The following is a 20,522-nucleotide window of genomic DNA, read 5'->3' as shown; positions in this document are numbered from 1 at the left end:
ACATCTTGGCCAGCCTGGTCTTGAACTCCTGACCCCAATGATCTGCCCTCCTCAGCCTCCCAAAGTGCTGGGATTACAGGCGTGAGCTACTGTGCCCGGCCTGTTTTCTTGCTTTCTTCCAAGATTTTCTTCAAGCCTTCAAAGCATTGCCTGCTCATCAGATGACATGAGCCCCACCAGCTCTGCAGGGGAGGTTATATGAGTCTGACTTTGACCTTTACACCTGGACCTGAGCTGCATCAGGAGAAGCCACTCTGGGCAAGCTACAACAACCTGGGGGATGTTTCACTGCAGTGAAATTAAGGCACAGGGTGTGTTTTGAAAAGATGGGCCTGTTCCCATGTGTTCTATGACAATGGCCCTAGATGGGTGATAAGATACTGTGCTAAACACTCACCTCTGTCCAAGTCCTCTCTTAGAGACAGTGCCTGGAGGGCAGTTGGGCTCAGCCTTCACATTCAAGAAAGGCCTCAAATTTGTGCTTTTCAAATTATCACAAAAGCAGATTTTTCTAAAAGTCCCATAGATACATTGCAAGAATTGAGAGAAAAAGCTCTGTCAGGCAGGGTTCTTAGCTGCAATCAAGAGGAATTACTCTAAATAGTTAAACAAAAAGGGAATGTGCCAAAGGATACTGGGTGGCTCACAGACTCTCCAGAAGGGCTGGAGGACCAAGCTGAGAGGTCGAACAGCTAGGACCGATGCCCCAGGCATCCCACAGGGCATCAGAGCTCCGATCCTGATTCTAGGCACAGATACTACCGATCACCTCACTGAGGTGGAGCTCAAATCCTACTGCTAGAATCTCTGTCACAGCTGGCCCTAAACCTAGGATTGATCCATCTCTATCCTCCACATGGATTCCTGTGGTAGCTGCTTCCTGTGTCACCAACTTGCCAGACAAAGTCTGGTACTAAGGCATCATTTCGAAGGAGCCCAGGTCACATGCCTGGGCCCCAGTTGAAAAGAAGGCTGAGAAGACATGTTTTTGGCTTCTACTGTAGGGAGAATTTCCCAGAGGAAGTGTGTTCAAAGGAACGACAGATGTCTTTACAAAGATGTGTGACTCTGAACTTGCATTTGTTCCAATAATGGACCACGTATCCCATACTGTATAGCAAATGCATGGATTTTAAATAATGTTTTGTAATAATCTGATAAATTATGTGATGATATTGCATTGTATTTTTATGTTGAAAACTGTCTATAATTAAATATTGAAAATATACTACAATTTTTTAAAACTTTCTTATGGCAGGGTTACAAATATTACAGTATTATCAAAAGTTGAAAGTTCATTCAATATTAAGCTATATGAACCTTGGGCAAGTTCTGAGACAGCTCTATTTCAGCATTATCATCTGGGAAACGAAGTAATAATGCTGAGCTATGTGCTTATTACAGCTGGTAATATTAGAATTGCCAAGCATTTGTAGGTATTAATGAACAAGTATTTGATATAAGCTAAGATGCCACTAAGAATAATAGTTATACCAAGTTTACTTATTTATTCATTACTAATTAACCTGCACAGCATGCTAGAAATATTGGGTACCCAACAGAAATGGAATGGATGTTTACCTCTCATTTACTTCAGTGTTCTATTTCCGAAACACAGTCATGTCTGAGTTCAGTGGAAGCAGGAATTTAAACCGACTTGACTAAACAGGAGGACAATCACGCAATCTTTTTATTTGATCATCCCGTACACATTTATAAAGCATTTAGTTAGTATGTGCTGAAGCTAAACCAACCTAGTCTGTGTCTTCAAGTGTGCACCAAGTAGGAAGAGAGAGCCTTGACAAGAGATCATCGTAATACATTCAGATAATGCTGAACGACAGAGGAAAAAACTCAGTTTCACCCGGAGTCGTTAAGGTCAGCTCCTAGGGACCAGGATTCTTGGATGGAGTTTTAGGGAAGGGAGAGGGCAGAAATGAGGAGGACATTTAGGGAAAAGAGAGCTTCATGTGCAAGGATTCAGAAGTGTGAAAGCTCCTAAGTTTGGAGAATTACAGCTTTAGCTGGAAGGAAAAAGTTGGATGACGAACGACACCCTGTCAGACACCTTCCAATGTGAAAGTGGAAGCACATTCCTTGTGCTGCTGGTGATAATGCCTCAGATTTACATTTTGTGTTAATTTGACTTCATTTACCTAATGACTTACTATAAAGAATGTCTTAGATGTTGACTAATTGTTAATTGTCCTCTTTCTCTTGCTAACCCCACGGCTAAGAAAGTCAAGGTAATGACTTTTTTTTTTTTTTGGCATGAGGCAAAGAAATCTGATTTGATATTTTGCTGTGTCAACCTCATTTTAAAATCACAACTTACATTAAGAAAACAGAATAACAAGAACTCAATACTTGGAATCCACCATCTTTCTTTTCTTAGCCCACAAAAAGCTACTTTGTATATTCCCCCTTGTATTTGCCCATATGCATATCTATTTTTCTGGTAGACATAATGTACATACTCTATCACTGTTTTTCCATTTAATATTACATAATTGTCAGGGTTTTTGCTTCCAAGAGTATTTTTAATTCTAGTCTTTCATAAATGCCTAATATTTATAGGATAGACATTGGAAAATAGTTATGCTTCAGTTTTTAGTTTAGGCAGCCTTGTAATGACAATCTTTGTGTATAAAGCTTATTTATTCTGTTAGATGTTTTTCCTACGAGCTTCATTAACTCTTAAGAATTTCTTTTTTCCTCCCATTCATGTACTTCAGATAACCATTTCAGCACAATTTTTAATTCATTTCACTTTCTTTATATACAGCCTTACTAATACATCAGTCCAAAAATCTTTATATAGCATGCTGTAATACAATCCCCAGAGTGCCTGCCATCAATATAACTGTGATGTGTAGGAATGCAGCAACTCAGGCTATGGAAATATTTGGCAGATTGTAATGACTGTAAAAAGTCCTTTCACCCTGAAGGTCTGAAGCCCCTCTATATTGTTTCCTGCTTTATTTTCTTTGAGTTTGTACCTTTCATTACCATAATTCAACATAACTCATTCTATACTTAGTATTCCTTTAAATATTTTCTTCACTTTTCTGTTTTAGTGACATTACTTACCACTTGATTAATACCCTTCCCTCCTCCTTAGTGTTTGAAATTATTGTTGTGTTTGTACCTGCCTCCTGCTCCTTGGTGATTATTTAACATTTCTTTGTATCAGTAAGTTGGTTCCTAAGGTCACTGAAAGCTCTTTTTGCTGCAGCAAACACTTAAAATATGACCCAGCAATTTTACTGCTGGGTATTTACATTAGAGAAATACTCATGCAAAACGTGGACCCGAATGTTTATAACAGCTCTATTCATATTCATCAAAAAACTATTTAGAAACCACCTAAATGGACTTCAGTGAGTGAATGTATAACACACTGTGGTATGTTCATACCATGGAATACTATGCAGCAACAAAAAAGAAGGAACTATTGATACACGCAACAAATTGGATGAATCTCAAAGGACTGATGTGGAATTGAAGAAGTCAGTCTCAAAAGATTACCTACTCTGTGATTCCACTTATATGACAATCTTGAAAAGAGAAAACTACAGTGATGAAGAATAGCTCAGTGGTTGCCAGGTGTTAGGGATTGGGGAGGGCGTGACTACAAAGGGATAGTGTCAGTCTGGAGGAGTGGCAGCACTGTTCTGTGTCTTAATTGTTGTGATGGTAACACAAATCTATGTGTAAACAATCATGGAAATGTACACCACAAAGTCATTTTTATTAAAAATTTTAAAAATATAAAAAGATGTAAGTTTCTAGCTAGGTGCAGTGGTTCATGCCTGTAATCCCCGCACTTTGGAAAGCCAATGTGGGTGGATTGCTTGAGCCTTGGAGTTGAAGACCATTCTGGGTGACATGGCAAAACCCTGTCTATACCAAAAACAATACAAAAATTAGCTGGGTGTGGTGGTACGTACCTGTAATACCAGCTACTTGGGAGGCTGAGGTGGGAGGATTGCTTAAGCTGGGGAGGTAGAGATTGCAGTGAGCTATGATCGCACTACTGTACTTCCAGCCTGGGCAACAAGAGCAAGACCCTGTCTCAAAAAAAAATAAAAATAAAAATAAAAAAGCCCCCATTTCATCAAACTGGTCATATGTCCTTTGGTAAGTGAAATAACCTTTCTAAATCTCAATTTACTTTTCCTGTAAAATGTGGAAAATATTCTCTACCTTAGAGAGGAGTTGTAAAGATGGAATGAGATATTATGAGTGATCCCCCCGATATACTGGATGCTCCTCTTTCTCTTTTCCCGTTTCTAACTGGGAGCAGATTCTTTTTTATTATCATCACCGTGCTTTTTTTTTTTTTTTTTTTTTTTTTTTTTTTACAGCTATTTGGCTCTTGGGTAACAGCCTGGAGCCACTGAGGGTTTCAAGAAGGAAAGTGACATGAGCTGATTTTCATTTTTAAAAGATAATTTGAGCAGCTTTGTGGAGAGTGGTAAGAAATGCAGAAGAGCTGAAACAAAGAAGCCAGTAAGAGGTGTTGGGGTTTTTCAGGTGAAGACGATGGTATAGACTCCAGTGGGAGCCATGGAGAGGAGGCGAGGGAGTTTATTTTAGGAGGAGGTAAGACAAAGTAGCTTGATGCTGGTTTGAAGGGTGAGGAAAGATAGATGGTGATGTCATTTACTGAGAAGAGGAGGAGGAGCAAACTCGAGTGGGTGGGTTGTGGTCAGAATTAAAAGTCAAGAATTCTGACTGGGCATGTTAGAATTGGAAACCAAGTAAGCAGTCGGACCATGGACCAGGCCAGTGTCATCTTGATCATTTCTAGGACTGCTGCACACAGCAGCCAGGGCTTTCTCTTCAGCCCTTCCAAATAAGCTGGGAGGACTTTGGGCTACTCTCCCTTAGACTCACTCAGCCTTGAGGATTTTAGCCAAATGTGTCTCTTCAATCCATTCCTGAGAGGGATTGTAGAACCTTCTACCAGAATTCAGATTATGCTATTATTCTAAGTGAAGTAACTCAGGAATGGAAAACCAACATCTTAGGTTCGCACTCATAAGTGGGAGCAAAGCTATGAGGATGCAAAGGCATACGAATGACATCATGGACTTTGGGGACTCGGGGAAAGGGTGGGAAGGGGTGAGGGATAAAAGACTATACATTGGGTTCAGCGAACACTGCTCGGGGAATGGGCGCACCAAAATCTCACTAATCATCACTAAAGAACTTTCTCATGTAACTAAACACCACTGTTCCCCAAAAACCGATGAAAATAAAAAATTTAAAAGAAAAAAAGGACTCAGATTATGCTCATATGGTTCACTGCTACCTTTTTTTCTCTTTTTTATTTAATGAGATTTAAGAAAGGAGGCATGCAGCATTTTCAAATACCCAGCCTGAAAATTGTCAATCATATTGTGTAAGATTGAAAAGTATTAATAAACTACTGAGAATGATGACAAATGTATGACATAGAATATGCTAAGATACTATATTCCAACATATTTGGTTATTTCTATTATCATCAAATTTCTAGTTTTGCTGCAGACAATGAAAGAAATTATATACATAATTTTCCTTGATAACTACCAAATCCAGTTTGATAACTATCAAATAGCTATTTCCTTTGGGAAGGCAGGAATGGGCATGGGATTTGGGAAGGGGTATTAAATACACCTCCATTGTATCTACAAAAAGTTAAAATTTCATAAAGCTGGATATGGGGTCATTGTGTTCATCAGTCATCTGCGTTTAAAAATACTTTATAATTTAAAAATGAAAAAAATGTGTTGTCAGCATATAAATAAAAATAATTTTAAAATCTGAACATAAAAGATAATGCCCTTCTTCCACCCACTCCATCCTCATTAATCACCTTAAAGAATGATCTCTTGGGTTTTTCTCTCAGAAAAATGTGATTACTTTGTAATGAAATGTTAATGTTATGTTCTATTCTTAAAGTCACTTGTTACGGTGATGAAGCAATGACTTAATAGAGTTGCTAAATTTTATTCTAAGTCATTCTTCTTTTGATATTTTATATTCATCAAGTGAGCTGGTGATGATCCGGAACTTTTTTGTTGTTTGTACAAATATAGGACTATCTCAGCAAAAACTCATCATCAGGCTGTTAACTTCAACATTTTTGAGGGCATGGTTTGCCATGGGGTGCCCCTGGTGACTATTTCAAGAGGCAAAGTGGTGTATGAAGCTGGAGTGTTCAGTGTCACAGCAGGAGATGGGAAGTTTATTCCTCGAAAACCATTTGCTGAATATATTTACAAACGAATAAAGCAGCGTGACCAGGTGAGTGTGCCACAGTGGGATCCTGCCTCAGCTCGGACTGTCACCTGCTCCTGGATGTCTGGCTGGTTGTTGGTGGTGGTGTTGACACATCACTCTTGATTTAATATATTCCTGAGATGTCAGAACTGATATGAGAAATTACAGGTGGCAGTTTTTAGAGAAAGGATCATTATTGGATGGATGCATTTCCCCTTGCAGACTGATAGGTCTGTTCGGGATTTCCAGATAAACTAGGTCACGTTTTCCCAGGCACATTCAGGGCCTTTGGTGGGGGCTTTTGGCAACTGTGTTAGTCAGGGTCCTCCAAGAGGCAGACACCCAGATGGATAAAGGGTATGAGTTTTATTAAGGGAAACATCTGTGAAAGAAACTAGGAGTTGGCTGGAAAAGATTGGGAGAGCCCTCAGATTGCAAGTTAAGTCTGACACCGGTGAAGAAAAGAAAGAGAAAATGTGTAGGAGCATACTAGAATACCCTACAGTCTAGGGGAGGCTGAGAAAGGCCTTCAGGGAGTCCTTAAGCCAAGTCTCAGATCTCCCAGCTGCAGACCAGGCCCAGTCACTGGCTGAGAACCGCTGTGGGAGGTGTAACTTCTGTGCAAAAGTATAATGGATTTCAGAGCTCAGCACCAGCCCCTTGAAAAACTGCGGTCCCATTAGCTGAAGATCTGCAAGGTCAGTTTTTATGCCCACCAGAGCAATGGTGGAGTTTTAGGGTGGAGAAGATCTAAATATGAATTCTGTCTTGCCCTCACCACCATTTCCCAGCTGTGTGGCCTTGAGTAAGTTTCTCAATCCTCCGTGGGCTCAATTCCCTCATCTGGAAAATGACAACAATGTTTCCTTCCTAACAAACTGTGACAATCAAATGGGTTTTTTAAATGAAAGCCATGACCCAAAGCAGTAGCTCACACCTGTAATTCCAGCCCTTAGGGAGACAGAGGTGAGAGAATCACTTGAGGCCGGGAGTTTGGACAACCGATTGGGTGAGACGTCCATCTCTACACAGAATTTAAAAATAAAAAATAATTATCCAGGCATGCCAGTGCACTCCAGCCTGGGCAGCAGGTTGGTAGGAGGCTAATAAATGTCAGTTTTGTCTCTTTGCTTTCCCCTTTTGACAACCAAATCTATATCAAAAACCTCTGTTATTATAAAAGAAATATTTGGGTTTGCTTTCACACAAGTTTTGTTTAGTTCACACAAGTTTTGTTTAGTTCACACAGAGTTTGAAATAGTTTTTAAAATTTTCTACACCAAATACACTAAAATATTAGAGAATTTTAGATTTAAAAAATCTCTATTTCTGGATTTGGGGGTCAGGGGAGGCAATCCTGTGTTCTCAATCCCACATGACTCCAAAAGGCCAGAGCGGGATGGCAGGCACCTAGCTAGGAGGCATTTCCGGTTTTCACTCAGAAGGCTTCACGCATTACTTGCCTGGCCATGTGGTTGGTAGTATTTGCAACCCTTCTACTGGGTCTAAGCTTCTCCCTCTTCTTTCCATTTTTCAAATGTGTGTCTCCTTTTCCAGAGTGCTCTGTTTTTTGTTTTTAATTCATTTGGATTTTGTAGACTCTTCGGTTTCTCCTCTAATGTCTTATGAAATTTTTTAACCTGTGGAATCCCAGAGTCCATTACCCAAGATTTATCCATTTTTAAACACTTCCTAAGGCTTTGCTTGGGTAAACAAGTGTTCTAGTGTGCTTCAGATTCTTAGAAATGCCACAGTTCTTTATATGCTGTATTTCAGTCAAAATAGACGGTTTAAGGTTACAATTAATATTTCTGGGGAGCTCGTTTATAAATGTTAGTACTAATGGGTGACGAGTAGGTGGTAACTATAAGAAGCCTAGGATCCTAGGTGTTTCTGAAGATGTATGTGATAAATAACAGCACTGCTAACATTTAGACAGTGCTTACTGAATGCAAGACACACTGCTAAGGTCTCTGTCACTACAAAAACCCTAGAGGGAGGGAGGTATTTTATTTTCACTTCAAATTAGAGAACTGGCTAGGCATGGTGGCTCGCATCTATAATCCTAGCACTTTGGGAGGCCAAGGCAGGCAGATTGCCTGAGCTCAGTAGTTCAAGACCAGCCTGAGCAACATGGCAAAACCCCATCTCTACTAAAAATACAAAAAAATTAGCTGGGCGTGGTGGCACACCCCTGTAGTCCCAGCTACTTGGGAGTCTGAAGCACTAGAATAGCTTAAGCCTGGCAGGTGGAGGTTGCAGTGAGCTGAGATCAGACCACTGCACTCCAGCCTGGGTGACAGAGTGAGACTCTGTCTCAAAAAAAAGAAGAAAAAGAAAAAAGAGAATTGAAGCTTCAAAAAATTAAGAAATTTGTCCACATCACACAAGCAAGTGTATGGCAGGGGAAGAACATAAACCCTGCTTATCTGATTCCAAAAGCGTTATCCTTAAGTAATAATTGATTCTGTAAATTATAAAGACTGAGTTAAATGAAGTAATGAAGGGTAAGTTACTCAGCATCCATTTTGGAAAAAAGTCTCTCTGGAAAAAATTAAGTTGGAGGCACTGATGGAAGCTGGTGCATTCATGAGACTGTAGCAGTAATCTAGGAGATGAACAGAGAGAGTGGATTAAGGATATTATAAAGTGGTAAAAGCAATAGAACTGGGTGATAAATTATGACACCTAAAGTGGATCCAAGGCAGGGCCAATCTGGGCATCAGTTCCAGTTGCTTTTCACAGGGGTGCTAGACTAACAGGGAATCCTGATAGACCATATTTAAATGCTTGTCTTTGCCTTAGTCTTCTTTTTTTTCTTTTCTTTTCTTTTTTTTTTTTTTTTTTTTTTTTTTGAGGCAGAGTTTTCACTCTTGTTACCCAGGCTGGAGTGCAATGGCGCGATCTCGGCTCACCGCAACCTCCGCCTCCTGGGTTCAGGCAATTCTCCTGCCTCAGCCTCCTGAGTAGCTGGGATTACAGGCACGTGCCACCATGCCCAGCTAATTTTTAGTATTTTTAGTAGAGACGGGGTTTCACCATGTTGACCAGGCTGGTCTCGATCTCTTGACCTCGTGATCCAGCCGCCTCGGCCTCCCAAAGTGCTGGGATTACAGGCGTGAGCCACCGTGCCCGGCCTGCCTTAGTCTTCTTGTAGAGAAAATGTTTTGAGGCAGCAGAGATCATCAGATCACTGGTTTCATCAATTCTCCTTCAGAAATTGTTTTGTGATTTTTTTGGCAGAATTAATGCCAACTGCAATTTTTATGAGTTCACTATCAATTTTGTGAATTATTTTAGCATCTTAGTATTTTTGTCTGATATCAAATGTTTAGGCATTTTAGTGCATCATTGTTTTAAGAATACCAGCAAATGATGGTTATAATGTGTTGTTTTAAGCACTATCTGCCAAGCTCTGTACTAAGTGGTTTATATTGATTACTTAATCCACACAGCAAACCAAGTGATAGGTATTATCATTCCCATTTTACAGAATAGAAAGCTGAGTCTCGGTAATATTAAGTACCTTTCCCTAGGTTAAGCAGTAAGTAAACACAAGAGCCAAGATTTATGATAAAATCTTTTTTATTCTCATTGTACCATCGGACCTCTGTAGAGACCAAAAAATAATAATAATAAAAGGAAGAAAATGGTCATGAAACCCAAATCATGGAGAATGCCTTATTCAAAAAATGTTGGTATGGAAAAGATATTAAATAAAATAGATAAAATGAAATGAGGTTTGGGAACTGTCTGGAGATGGTTCCCTAAGGCATTAGGTAAAGACAACTTATAGGATAAAAATATCACATGAAGGTTAAGAAAAAGAATAGTACAAACTCTATATTTTTAAACTGACATGAGGTTATCAAAACTCTTGCTTTGGTTTTCATTCCAAATATTCAGATTTCTTTGTAAGTGGGATAAAAGTTTGAGGGCAAGCAGGAATGGCCAGTACTATTTCTTTGCTTATCTGTTATCCCTACCAAGAAAATTAATCACTTTCTATTCTGGACTCCCAAAGCACAGAGTACAGAGTCACATCACCATTTGCCAGTCCCCGAACTCAGCTGGTCTCCTGGCTAGCGTGTTAGTTTTTTCAGGGCAGCATCTTATTCTTTTATGCCAGGAGTTGGCACATAGCAGGCATCTGGTAAATAAATAAACTACAAACAGAAGGAGCAAAGGCCATAGTTTCTGAGGTGCATAGAAGGAAATTTAACGAAATTTACCCAGCAGATTGCCCCTGCCTTATTTCAAATAGTGGGATTATCTGAGAGCTTCATTATTATCTATGATTTTATTACATAATAATAAAATTTTTGAGCATAATACCATGCAGCTATTACTGTCACTGGATCTTTTGGGAAATTTTAAAGGAAAGAAAAGACATTTTTATCTGATTTGACAGCTTTGGGGAATTGTTAATTTATTTATTTTAGAATGTAGACAGCTGATTCTAAGGGAAAACATTAAATCAGAAGATGAGGCATCAAACTTTATTTGATAAATATAATATAATATAGCATATCTTAATTTCATATAAAAGTTGTTTAAGGAAAGGAAAGTAAAAGAAAAGAGGGAGGGGGAAAAGATAACAGCAACTTGGATGTTCAAGAGAATCCTGACAGAGCAAAATTATATATTATTAATTCTTTACAAAAAATATATAACTCTTTAAGTTAAAATGAATTATGTTTCTGAAATTTTTATGTGTTTAGAGTGTTATAAGTTCCAAAAAAATGTGAAAGTATAGATATTTGTTAAGCCATCTCTTTTTCTCTTTTTTTTTTTTCCCAGTAATAGAGAACCCCAACCTTTTCTGGAAAATCAGGGTCGCATTGCATTTTATAGAGAAACAGGAATAGCTTCATGGAGTAATATATGGTTTTAGAATACTGCTGCCAAGGCTTTTAAACTGGGTTGTATCTTTGCAATGATAAGCATAATTTCCTTTATTGATAAGATAAAATTGAGTTGATGGTTGCTTTGGTCCTTGAGATGAGTATTCTCCATTTCTGAAATAACCATTTGTCAATGTCTTTCTTGAGGTGGTAGCTCAGAGAAAATAATGTAAGAAGGGAGAGATAATTGTTAATATTTACCAGCACATCACTATACACAGGACACTTTCTAAGTACTCTTTTTCATGCTTTATCTAATCAGTCAACATTCGTTCAGTAAATATTTATTCATCACCAATTATGTTCCAAGCATACTTTAATTCTTACCACAACCCTTGGAGGTAAGTGGTATTCCTATGTCAGAGATTAAGAAATAGAGGCTCAGGGAGCTCATATAGTTACTCAGTGACAATATTGGGACTCAGACCCAGGTTTGTCTACCTCCAAAGCCAATCCCTTTAACTTGTACCACTGCAGTATACTAACCATAAAGTTTAGTCCCTACTCAAACACATAGTCACTCACTCCCCAGTCTCAGGATATCACTCCCTCAGTCTCCCCTCTGCACAGGAGGCTCACTTTCTCTTGGAGTGACAAATTTACCTGAGGAGCCAGAGAGCCCAGCTTTGTTCACTGTCCTTGAAAAGTAGCTCACAGAATTTTTTTTTTTTAACTTATCTATTTATTGCTTCTAATCTTTCCCCTCCCACTCCAGCCAGGATATTTTAAGGATTAAATTGAGATATTTGGTAAATTGTAAACCGCATCAAAATGCAAATTTTCATTGTTATAGATCACCTCTGTTAAACCTAGGGCTTGCTCATGTACCAGCGATTCACAGAGCCCTGTGTAGCTCAGTTCAATGTGTAGTGAGTGTCCTCTAAATTCACCTGGCCAGATGTGGATTTCATTCTCAGGGAGTCACTGTTCATTCGGTCTGTTTGCTGTTGGACCAGCATCTGCTGTTTGGTATTTGGAAGTTCTGTTGTCTTTATTGATATTTTAATATCTTAGCCTCCATGGACAGCATTCTGTCATTAAGATCTTTGGGATTCTTCTCTGTTGATCTTGCTATTCTCAGAAAGTCTAGCATCTGGCCAGGCATGGTGGCTCATGCCTGTAATGTCAGCACTTTTGGAGGCTGAGGCAGGCGGATCACCTGAGGTCAGGAGTTTGAGACCAGCCTGGCCATCATAATGAAAACCCCTCTCTACTAAAAATGCAAAAATTAGCTGGGTGTGGTGGTGCATGTCTGTAATCCCAGCTACTTGGGAGACTGAGGCGGGAGAATCACTTGAACCTGGAAGGCGGAGGTTGCAGTGAGCTGAGACTGCACCACTGTACTCTAGGCTGAGCAACAGAGTGAGACTCCATCTCAAAAGAATAAAAAAAAGAAAATATAGCATCCTAGCACATTCCATCTCAGCAGTTAATATGATTAAATTTTCTTTTTCTTTTCTTTCTTTCTTTTTTTTTTTTTTTTTTTTTTTTTGAGGTAGAGTCTCACTCAGCCACTCAGACTGGAGTGCAGTGGCATGATCTCACCTCACTGCAACCTTCACCTCCTGGGTTCCAGTGATTCTCCTGTTTCAGCCTCCTGAGTAGCTGGCGCAGGTGCAGGCCACCACACCTGGCTAATTTTTAAATTTTTAGTAGAGATAGGGTATCACCACATTGGCCAGGCTGATCTTGAACTCCTGACTGCAAGTGATCAGCCTGCCTCAGCCTCCCAAAGTGCTGGGATTACAAGCGTGAGCCATTGCACCCAGCCCAATATGATTAAATTTTCTATCAACTTATGTCTTTCTTTTTCCTTGGTCACCTCATTGAAAAGCATTTCTGCAGTTATGAAAGTGTAATGATCATTGCAATTGTTTATTTATAGAACCATGTATTATATAATTCTCATTTCTGTCTCTCTGTTAACCTGTCACAATGACAAGTATTATCAAATACTGAGAATTCAAGTTCAACTCTCATCTACCAGAGTAAACCACCAATGTCCTGCTAGTTGAGGCACCATCTATGTCTTCTGTATTACTTATTTCCTTTTGTGCTGCTATAACAGAATATTTGAGGTTGAGTAATTTATAACAAACACAATTTTACTGGCTGACATTTCAGAAGGCTAGGAAATCCAAGAATGAGGAACTGGCATCTAGAGAGGGCCCTCTTGCTGTGTCATCCCACAGAGGAAGTCATCACATGGCAGAAGGGCAAAGAGAGGAGAAGAGGGAAAGCCAAAAGGGCCAAACTTGTCATTTTATAAGGAATCCTCTCCCAAGGTAACAGCATTAATCCATTCATGAAGGCAGAGCCCTCATGGCATAACAATCTCTTAATAGTCTCGCCTGTTAATACTGTTGCAATGGCAATTAAATTTTAACATGAGTCTGAGAGGGGACAAACAGTCAAACGACAGCAATAGCCTCTCATGTGGTTTTACCCTCAAGCCATTTTATTTCACTGTGATGCTGTCAAGATGGAAATAAGTGCTGTCAAGGTGTGATAACTAATCTTGACCAGCATGTACTAGGGGAAAAAAAGATGCCATAATCAGATTAGCCTTCCAATAGCATGCTGACAGGACTTGAGTCTCCTGAAGTATTTCTTGAGAAAGCTGTCATATCATTTTAGATGATGTTACCCTCAGGCAATATAATTGCCCAATAGTATAAAAAGTTCTGGCCGGGTGCGGTGGCTCACGCCTGTTATCCCAGCACTTTGGGAGGCAGAGATGGGTGGATCACCTGACGTCAGAAGTTCAAGACCACCCTGACCAACATGAAGAAACCCCATCTCTACTAAAAATACAAAATTAGCTGGGCATGGTGGCATATGCCTATAATCCCAGCTATTCAGGAGGCTGAGGCAGGTGAATTGCTTGAACCTGGGAGGTGGAGGTTGCGGTGAGCTGAGATCATGCCATCAGCTTGGGCAACAAAAGCAAAACTCCATCTCAAAAAAAAAAAAAAAGTTTCAAGAAGTCCTACAGTCAAGAAATCTCCCTGCATTTAACAAATGTTTGTGGAGCACCAGGCACTATTCTAGATGCTAAGGATATAGGCATTAATATGAAAGCAATCTAATCGCGAAGAGCTTATGTTCTACCTGTTTCAACTGTGATCCATGGTGGTTAAGTTTTAGTTGTGTTTGAGACAATTGTCCACCACTTTGTGCTGGTAAGGAGGTAAAGGCGTCTGAAGAACAAGAGACATTAAAGCTGGAGGTAAAATTTGGGAATCATAACATATAGATTTAAAACTGCAAGTCTAAGGTCACCAGTGAGACTGTATTAGAGAAGAAAAGAGGCTTAAGATAGAGCTCTGGGCCCACCAACCTCAGAGGTGGAGGAGAAGAGTAAGCATCAGTGGAGCCTGAGAAGGCTGACCAGTGAGGCAGGAAGACCATCAGGAGAACATGGAGTCCCAAAAAGTGAGAAAAGAAACCAGCTCTCTTTGTTCAACCCAGAATACGCTGTTTCTTCATCTCGGTTTTTCTATGTGTTTTATGCTGCATAAATGTCCTCTAAGAATTACTGTGCTTTTAGCCAGGAGAATAGGGAGGGAGACTTTATTATCACCATATTCATTTGGGATGCCAGAGAAAGAGGTTCATTTTATTTTTACCCTGACTGCTAGTGTCAACTACATGCATTAAGCAATGGCTCTGCCATATGCTGGGGTCTGTGTCATGCTGGGCAGTTCATGCTTCAGACAGAGGTTTGCCATTGTCATTAGAGAGAAGGAGTAAGACTAGGATTGCTAAGAGTTGTAGGTTACGTCTACTCAGAAAACAAATGTGCAGCTGAACTTCTGAATAACAGCAGTGATGGTTTCAGAGTCTGCAGAAAGAGCGCCATCACTCTTCCATTTTGTCACCGTGACTATCTAGTGATGTCCTGAAACATGCCCAGAGAACAATACCAGGGGCGACGGTAACACAAAGATGAAGAAGGCGTGCGTCTAGCCATCGTAGAGCTTATGTAAACCACTTCTAAGGATGAGCAAATATTAAGAGGTGAAAAGGGTTGAGAGGCTTGAGACTAGAACTTAAGTTATCTTTGATTTTCATCAACTTATCTATCAAAGGGAAAGTCTGTGGAGCGTGAGACAGCACAAGACTCCTGAGAGGAGGCTGCTTGTTTCTGAGGCATGCATGCAGGCATGGCTCCTATCCATGGCCATTTTGAGAGGAAAGCAGACCTGGTCTGTCCAGAGCCTCAGAGGCAGGCAAGAGAGACTGTGCACAGGTTAGACCCCCGCCAGTCAGATCAGGGACATGTGATGGTCAGCGTGACCAGGGTGACAAGCCAGTCATGGCTGGCTCCATGACTGAACAACCAGAAAGCAGTTTATAGACAGCCGGCCACAGAAAAAGTACAGCCCAGGCCAGGCTCAGCGGCTCACGCCTGTAATCCCGGCACTTTGGGAGATTGAGGCAGGTGGATGACTTGAGGTCAGGTGTTTAAGACCAGCCTGGCCAATGTAGCAAAACCGTGTCTCTACTAAAAATACAAAAATTAGCTGGTCATGGTGGTGTGCGCCTGTAATTCAGCTACTTGGGAGGCTGAGGTATGAGAATCGTGTGAAGCTAGGAGGTGGAGGTTGCAGTGAGCTGAGATTGCACCACTGCGCTCCAGCCTGGGTGACAGAGTGAGACTCTGTCTCAAAAATAAAAAGAAAAGATAAAGGAAAGTACAGCCTAGAGAACAGATAAATGATGCAGCACAGCAAAAGAGCATGAGGGAAACCGAGTCAGTCCAGGCCAGGCCAAACCATAAAAAGAAGAAAGCAAGCTTAGATGGGAAGTCACCTTCACACTTCCCTCCCCCAAATTTCCTTCTACCCATATCTACTGAGTGTTTGTAAGGGAGAAACAGAGCAGCACACAGGTCCCCTCTCTGCTGGGTAGACCGACAAGTGAACAGAGCATTCCAGAAACCTGGGGTAAGGGAGATAGTGGATACGGCACAGAGGGCCAACGCTTCCTAGACTGATGGTTAGCTGAACCGAGTGATAAAAGAGAAGTCAGAGATATTTACACAAAAATGAGAGAGGCAGCCCAGCCCATGCAAAAGCATGGCCCTGACCGGAAGCTACAGGAAGGATTCCCATGTGCCTGGCGTGGGTGGTACATGCTCCTGGAGCCTGCAGGCTGGGTTCTGGGGAAGCAGCCTCTTGGTGATGGAGCAGCCTGTAGAGCAAGCCCAGCCCTGAGTGAGGAGGACAGGCTCTGCGTGTGATGGCCCCCCCCCGAGTCACTGGCATGGGCAGTCACTTCCCAGGAAGGAGTCCAAGAGAGACAAAAAGTGAATGGCTGAAAAGCCCAAGTAGTATAGGCAGAAGGAAGTGTTGTAGGAAGAGGGAGACAGAGTGGGAATCTGAGGAGGGCAGCACAGCGCACAGTGGGCGGCACAAAAGTCTGCTCACTTAGGTCACATGCGCCAGAGGCACTCGCTGCAGGAGAACCTGAAGATTGAACTGAAATATGCCATGGGCTTTGCTGAGTACAAATGCCAAGAGGAGCAGGGAGAAAGCAAGCCCCTCTAGGTGACAGGCAGGAACAAGCTGAAAGGACATAATCTTGGTTTGCTCGGACAGGCCTGGATTATACTTATGTTAATTATGTTTAGTGCCCTTTTCACTCTCAGAAGTGTCCTAGTTTGGATGATAAATTGTACAGCCACCCCAGGTTTAAGTGATATATCATGCAGTCTGGCTTGGAAAGTAAAGCCAGGAGAGGAAAACAGACACACAGACACACACACACACACACACACACACACACACACACACACACGGACACACGGACCAAGGACCTGAAAGGGAGGATGCAGCCAGAGAGTGGGGAACTAGGTGAGTTTAAGATTTCAGATGTGGTGGTTCAAGGCAGAAATGGGAGGCTGGCACTTCATTTCTTGGTGTCTGTCTTCCTCAAGATGACGACAGGGCTCAAGGACTGAGCAGACAGTGAGCCAAAATGGAAGTTCAGCAAAGCATTTAGATAGATACAGACAGTGGGCAGAACCTTGGCCTGGTGAGGGAAGGGCAGGGGTCCCTCCATTTCCTGAGGGCTCACTGCGGGCTGTGCTGTACTTCCTGTTCCATGGATGCACGGGCTGTGGCCTTGTTCTGTGTGTATCCTCGGTGTTTGGCACACTGTCTGGGCCTGTGTGAGCTCAGTAAAAATCTACTGAATGAGTGAAGAAAATGCTTTGGCTCTGGAAATTCTCAAATATCTGAGAGACAGGTTTTGGATGAGAAAGTAGGCCTGGAGGTATTAATTAACTTGTCAGTTTCCTACACGTAGTAAACAGCGAATGGAGAATTCTAACTTAGATCTGTCTCACTATAAAGGTCATACTGTTGATCACTACAATGTGTTAGTTTTGGTGGTCAAAATGAGACCCACAATCATCTGTTATTTGTCTCTGTGTGTGTGTGTGTGTGTGTGTGTGTGTGTGTGTGTCTGTCTGTCTGTCTGTCTAAGTTTCAAAACTGCTCAAGCACTGACAGCTCTAGCTGAATCCATCAGAGGGTTCTGCTGCATACTCAGTCACCAAAGAGGTGCGATTCTGTGGAAGATCCGCAATCCACAGAGACAGGCAGGAAAGTGGAAAGCATACACAAATTGCTAGAACCTAAAGCAACTGCTCTGAGAGTGTTAGGAGAGGTACAAAGAACCATTGTAAACTCAGGCGAGTAGGGTTGAAACTAGAAGAAAAGGATGTTGGGAAGGACAGTAGGAGAACGTTGTGGGACTCAGAGGGGCGTGAGGGTATGGCAGAGGCCCTGATGAGGGTCCCTGGTCCTCTGTCCGATGCAGATTAATACCCACAAAAAGTGGGACAATCGAGATACTCAAGGTTGCCAGGAATTTCTGTGAAAAGGCAAGGGGATGGGGAGGCACGTGATAAATTTACAAGATTCTTTTTTGTTCTCACAGTTCATAAGGGAGTTACACTTTGAACTCAAGAAAATAAATCACAAGAGAGAAATGAAATGTTCTCTTTCAGACTTGCACACCGACCCCCGTGGAGCGTGCACCTTATAAGGGAGAAGTCACCACACTGAAATCCAGAGTGACAAAGGAAGATGCCACAGCAGGGACCAGGAAACAGGCCCACCCCTGAAGTGTGTGCTGTTGGTAAGGGACTGAGGGCAGGAAAAGTATTCCTGCATGAGAGCTTATGAAATTAACATCTCTCCTCATTAGGGTTGAAGAGACCAAGGTCAGAGGCTTAACAGTCATTGAAGACTCAAGGGCAGTTGAGCCAAGGGAAGACTGATCAAAGCAGAGCACTTAGATAAGCCTCCCAGATTGTAGAAGGCCTTGGGCTTGCTAGAGAGTCATTCTTTGAGATATTAGGAAACATTCAGTTACAACCTTGGAGAATCACTATGAGCAAGATGCAGTCAGGAGGCTGATAATATACAGAGGGAACTGTTTAAGACAGGGAGTACAATTTCATGGTCAGAATTTATAAATGGATTAGGACTTTATCTAGAAAAATAGATCTTCATATTGTAAATACAACTGTGTTCCAGAATTCAAAATGAATGAAAAATGAATAAAATGTTGCTTCAAGGGCTATAATCCTTCAGGAAAATTCTTTGATCTGATTATTTCACAATTAGTTTTTGGAATAATATTACAGATACGGTCATTTCTGCAAAAGTATTGAGCACTTTGTCAGTTTTCTCTGTCTTTTGACATGCAGATCTGTGTTTTTTGAAGTCCTTAGTATCATCATCCTCATCAATTTTCTTTCTTCAGTTGTCTGCCGGTCCTGCTCTGCCAGATCCCCATTTAACAGTGGCTTTGCTTTAACTTTAGCGTCTCCCTAACCCATCACTTCCAGTAACTTCATGAAATCTACATGTTTTGCCAGTTTTACTAGACTCTTATTTTTTTTTTTAGCATGTGATATGTTTTCAGACATTTAATATGTGGCCATCTGCACAAGACTTAACCCCAGAGGTTGACCTAATGGACCTGGTTAGACATTCGTGTTAATGAGAGGCACAGGTTGACAACAGTCTGGCTCTCTACATACTCAGGCACTGCACCTTTTCACATTTTCACAACCTCTGATTTCTGCATAAATCCTGTTCCTGCAGGGATTAGGATAATGAGGGCTTGAATGGCAAAACCTTCTGTGCTACATGCCGTGTTCTTTCATTATTGAATGTCGTGTCTTTAACAATGCTATCCAGCCCGAAGTCTCACCCCTTTGTGATTTTCAGACTACCGGAATTATTCTAATCCAGGATGATTTTGTTAGAAATTCAGGGGAAGATTAGCAAGAGAAAGAAATGTGATTGAATGCTATACCATGCTATTAATGACATTTATAGGAGCAGGATTCGTGTTTACTTTGATTATAGCATTTCTTGGGGGTTAGGTTTGAATTCTGCATCTCTTTGTGAGGGAAGATGTTACAGTGAGTTCCTTTCATTCTCTTCAAAGGTAAAATCAGAGGAAAGGTGGCTGGCATTCCCTTCACAGCCAAACATCAGCCCATGGAGAAGCAAGCCCTATTCAACTCCCTGGGATCCTTTAGGAAAAAATCACCGCTCCAGGCTTCTTTGATTTTCTTTCAGAAGCAATTGCTGTCTTTCTCACTGTGTCTTTGTTGCTGGGTAAGATTGAAGGTACAAATTTATATTATTGTGATGGAAAGGCTGTGTTGAAATTCACTGATGATACTTCAAAATGTCATCTTCTCTTGTACTAGATTTCTTACTTTGAATTTTAAAAAAATCATTTTCTTGTTTAAATAGTTTCTTTTAAAAAATGGTTACATAGTTTTAAAATAGCTCTGTGATTCTACTTTTCATTGCAATTAATAAACATTGAGATCTTTATTTTATATCGTGTTATCTGATTTATTTGTGTCTCCTAATTAGTGGGATTGGGATTCTGGGAGGTTGGTTTTCATTTGAGAGCATGAGTTCCTGGCCACATCTCTTCCGCAACTTTTGGAAATCTGGTCTTGGCAAATCCCACCTAATCAAATTAGATGCTCAAGTTAAAAATAAGTCCAACGCAAATTAACCAATCACAATGATGAATGTGGGATTTGAGATAATTAAATGGAATCAGCATGGCTGAAAGAGGCTGCATTAATGCCTGCCTTCCCCTACACTTCTTAGTCTATGGTGTGATCCTTCTGTGTGTGCAGGGAAGCTAAAATTTCTTCTCCTGGGTAACTAGGTCAAGAGGGACTTTTAAAACGTGGAATGAAATCGAGGCAATTATGCTTTCCTTGCAGGTGCATGTGCCCCCAACACACTCACTTAGGAGTATATTTGTCATTTAACAGAGGATAGTAGCAATTCAGCT

The 20,522-nt window shown here is 41.0% G+C and overlaps 1 protein-coding gene across 2 annotated transcripts in view; it reads left to right on the top strand.

Annotated features, from left to right (window-relative positions):
* DPYS (dihydropyrimidinase) overlaps positions 1-20,044 on the top strand; it is an 84,991-nt gene extending 64,947 nt beyond the window's left edge. For both annotated transcript variants that reach the window (XM_074387036.1, XM_010349284.3), the window contains 3 exons: positions 6,087-6,294; positions 18,193-18,323; positions 19,647-20,044. In XM_074387036.1, coding sequence (XP_074243137.1) covers positions 6,087-6,294; positions 18,193-18,309 — 325 coding nt within the window. In that variant the 3' untranslated portion in view covers positions 18,310-18,323; positions 19,647-20,044. The remainder of the gene's footprint in view (positions 1-6,086; positions 6,295-18,192; positions 18,324-19,646) is intronic.
* The last annotated feature ends 478 nt before the right edge of the window (positions 20,045-20,522 follow it).

Source organism: Saimiri boliviensis, chromosome 15 (assembly GCF_048565385.1).
Source record: "Saimiri boliviensis isolate mSaiBol1 chromosome 15, mSaiBol1.pri, whole genome shotgun sequence".
NCBI classification, from domain to species: Eukaryota; Metazoa; Chordata; class Mammalia; order Primates; family Cebidae; genus Saimiri; species Saimiri boliviensis.
Note: the sequence above shows the minus strand (reverse complement) of the source record. Positions and strands in the feature narration are given on the sequence as shown.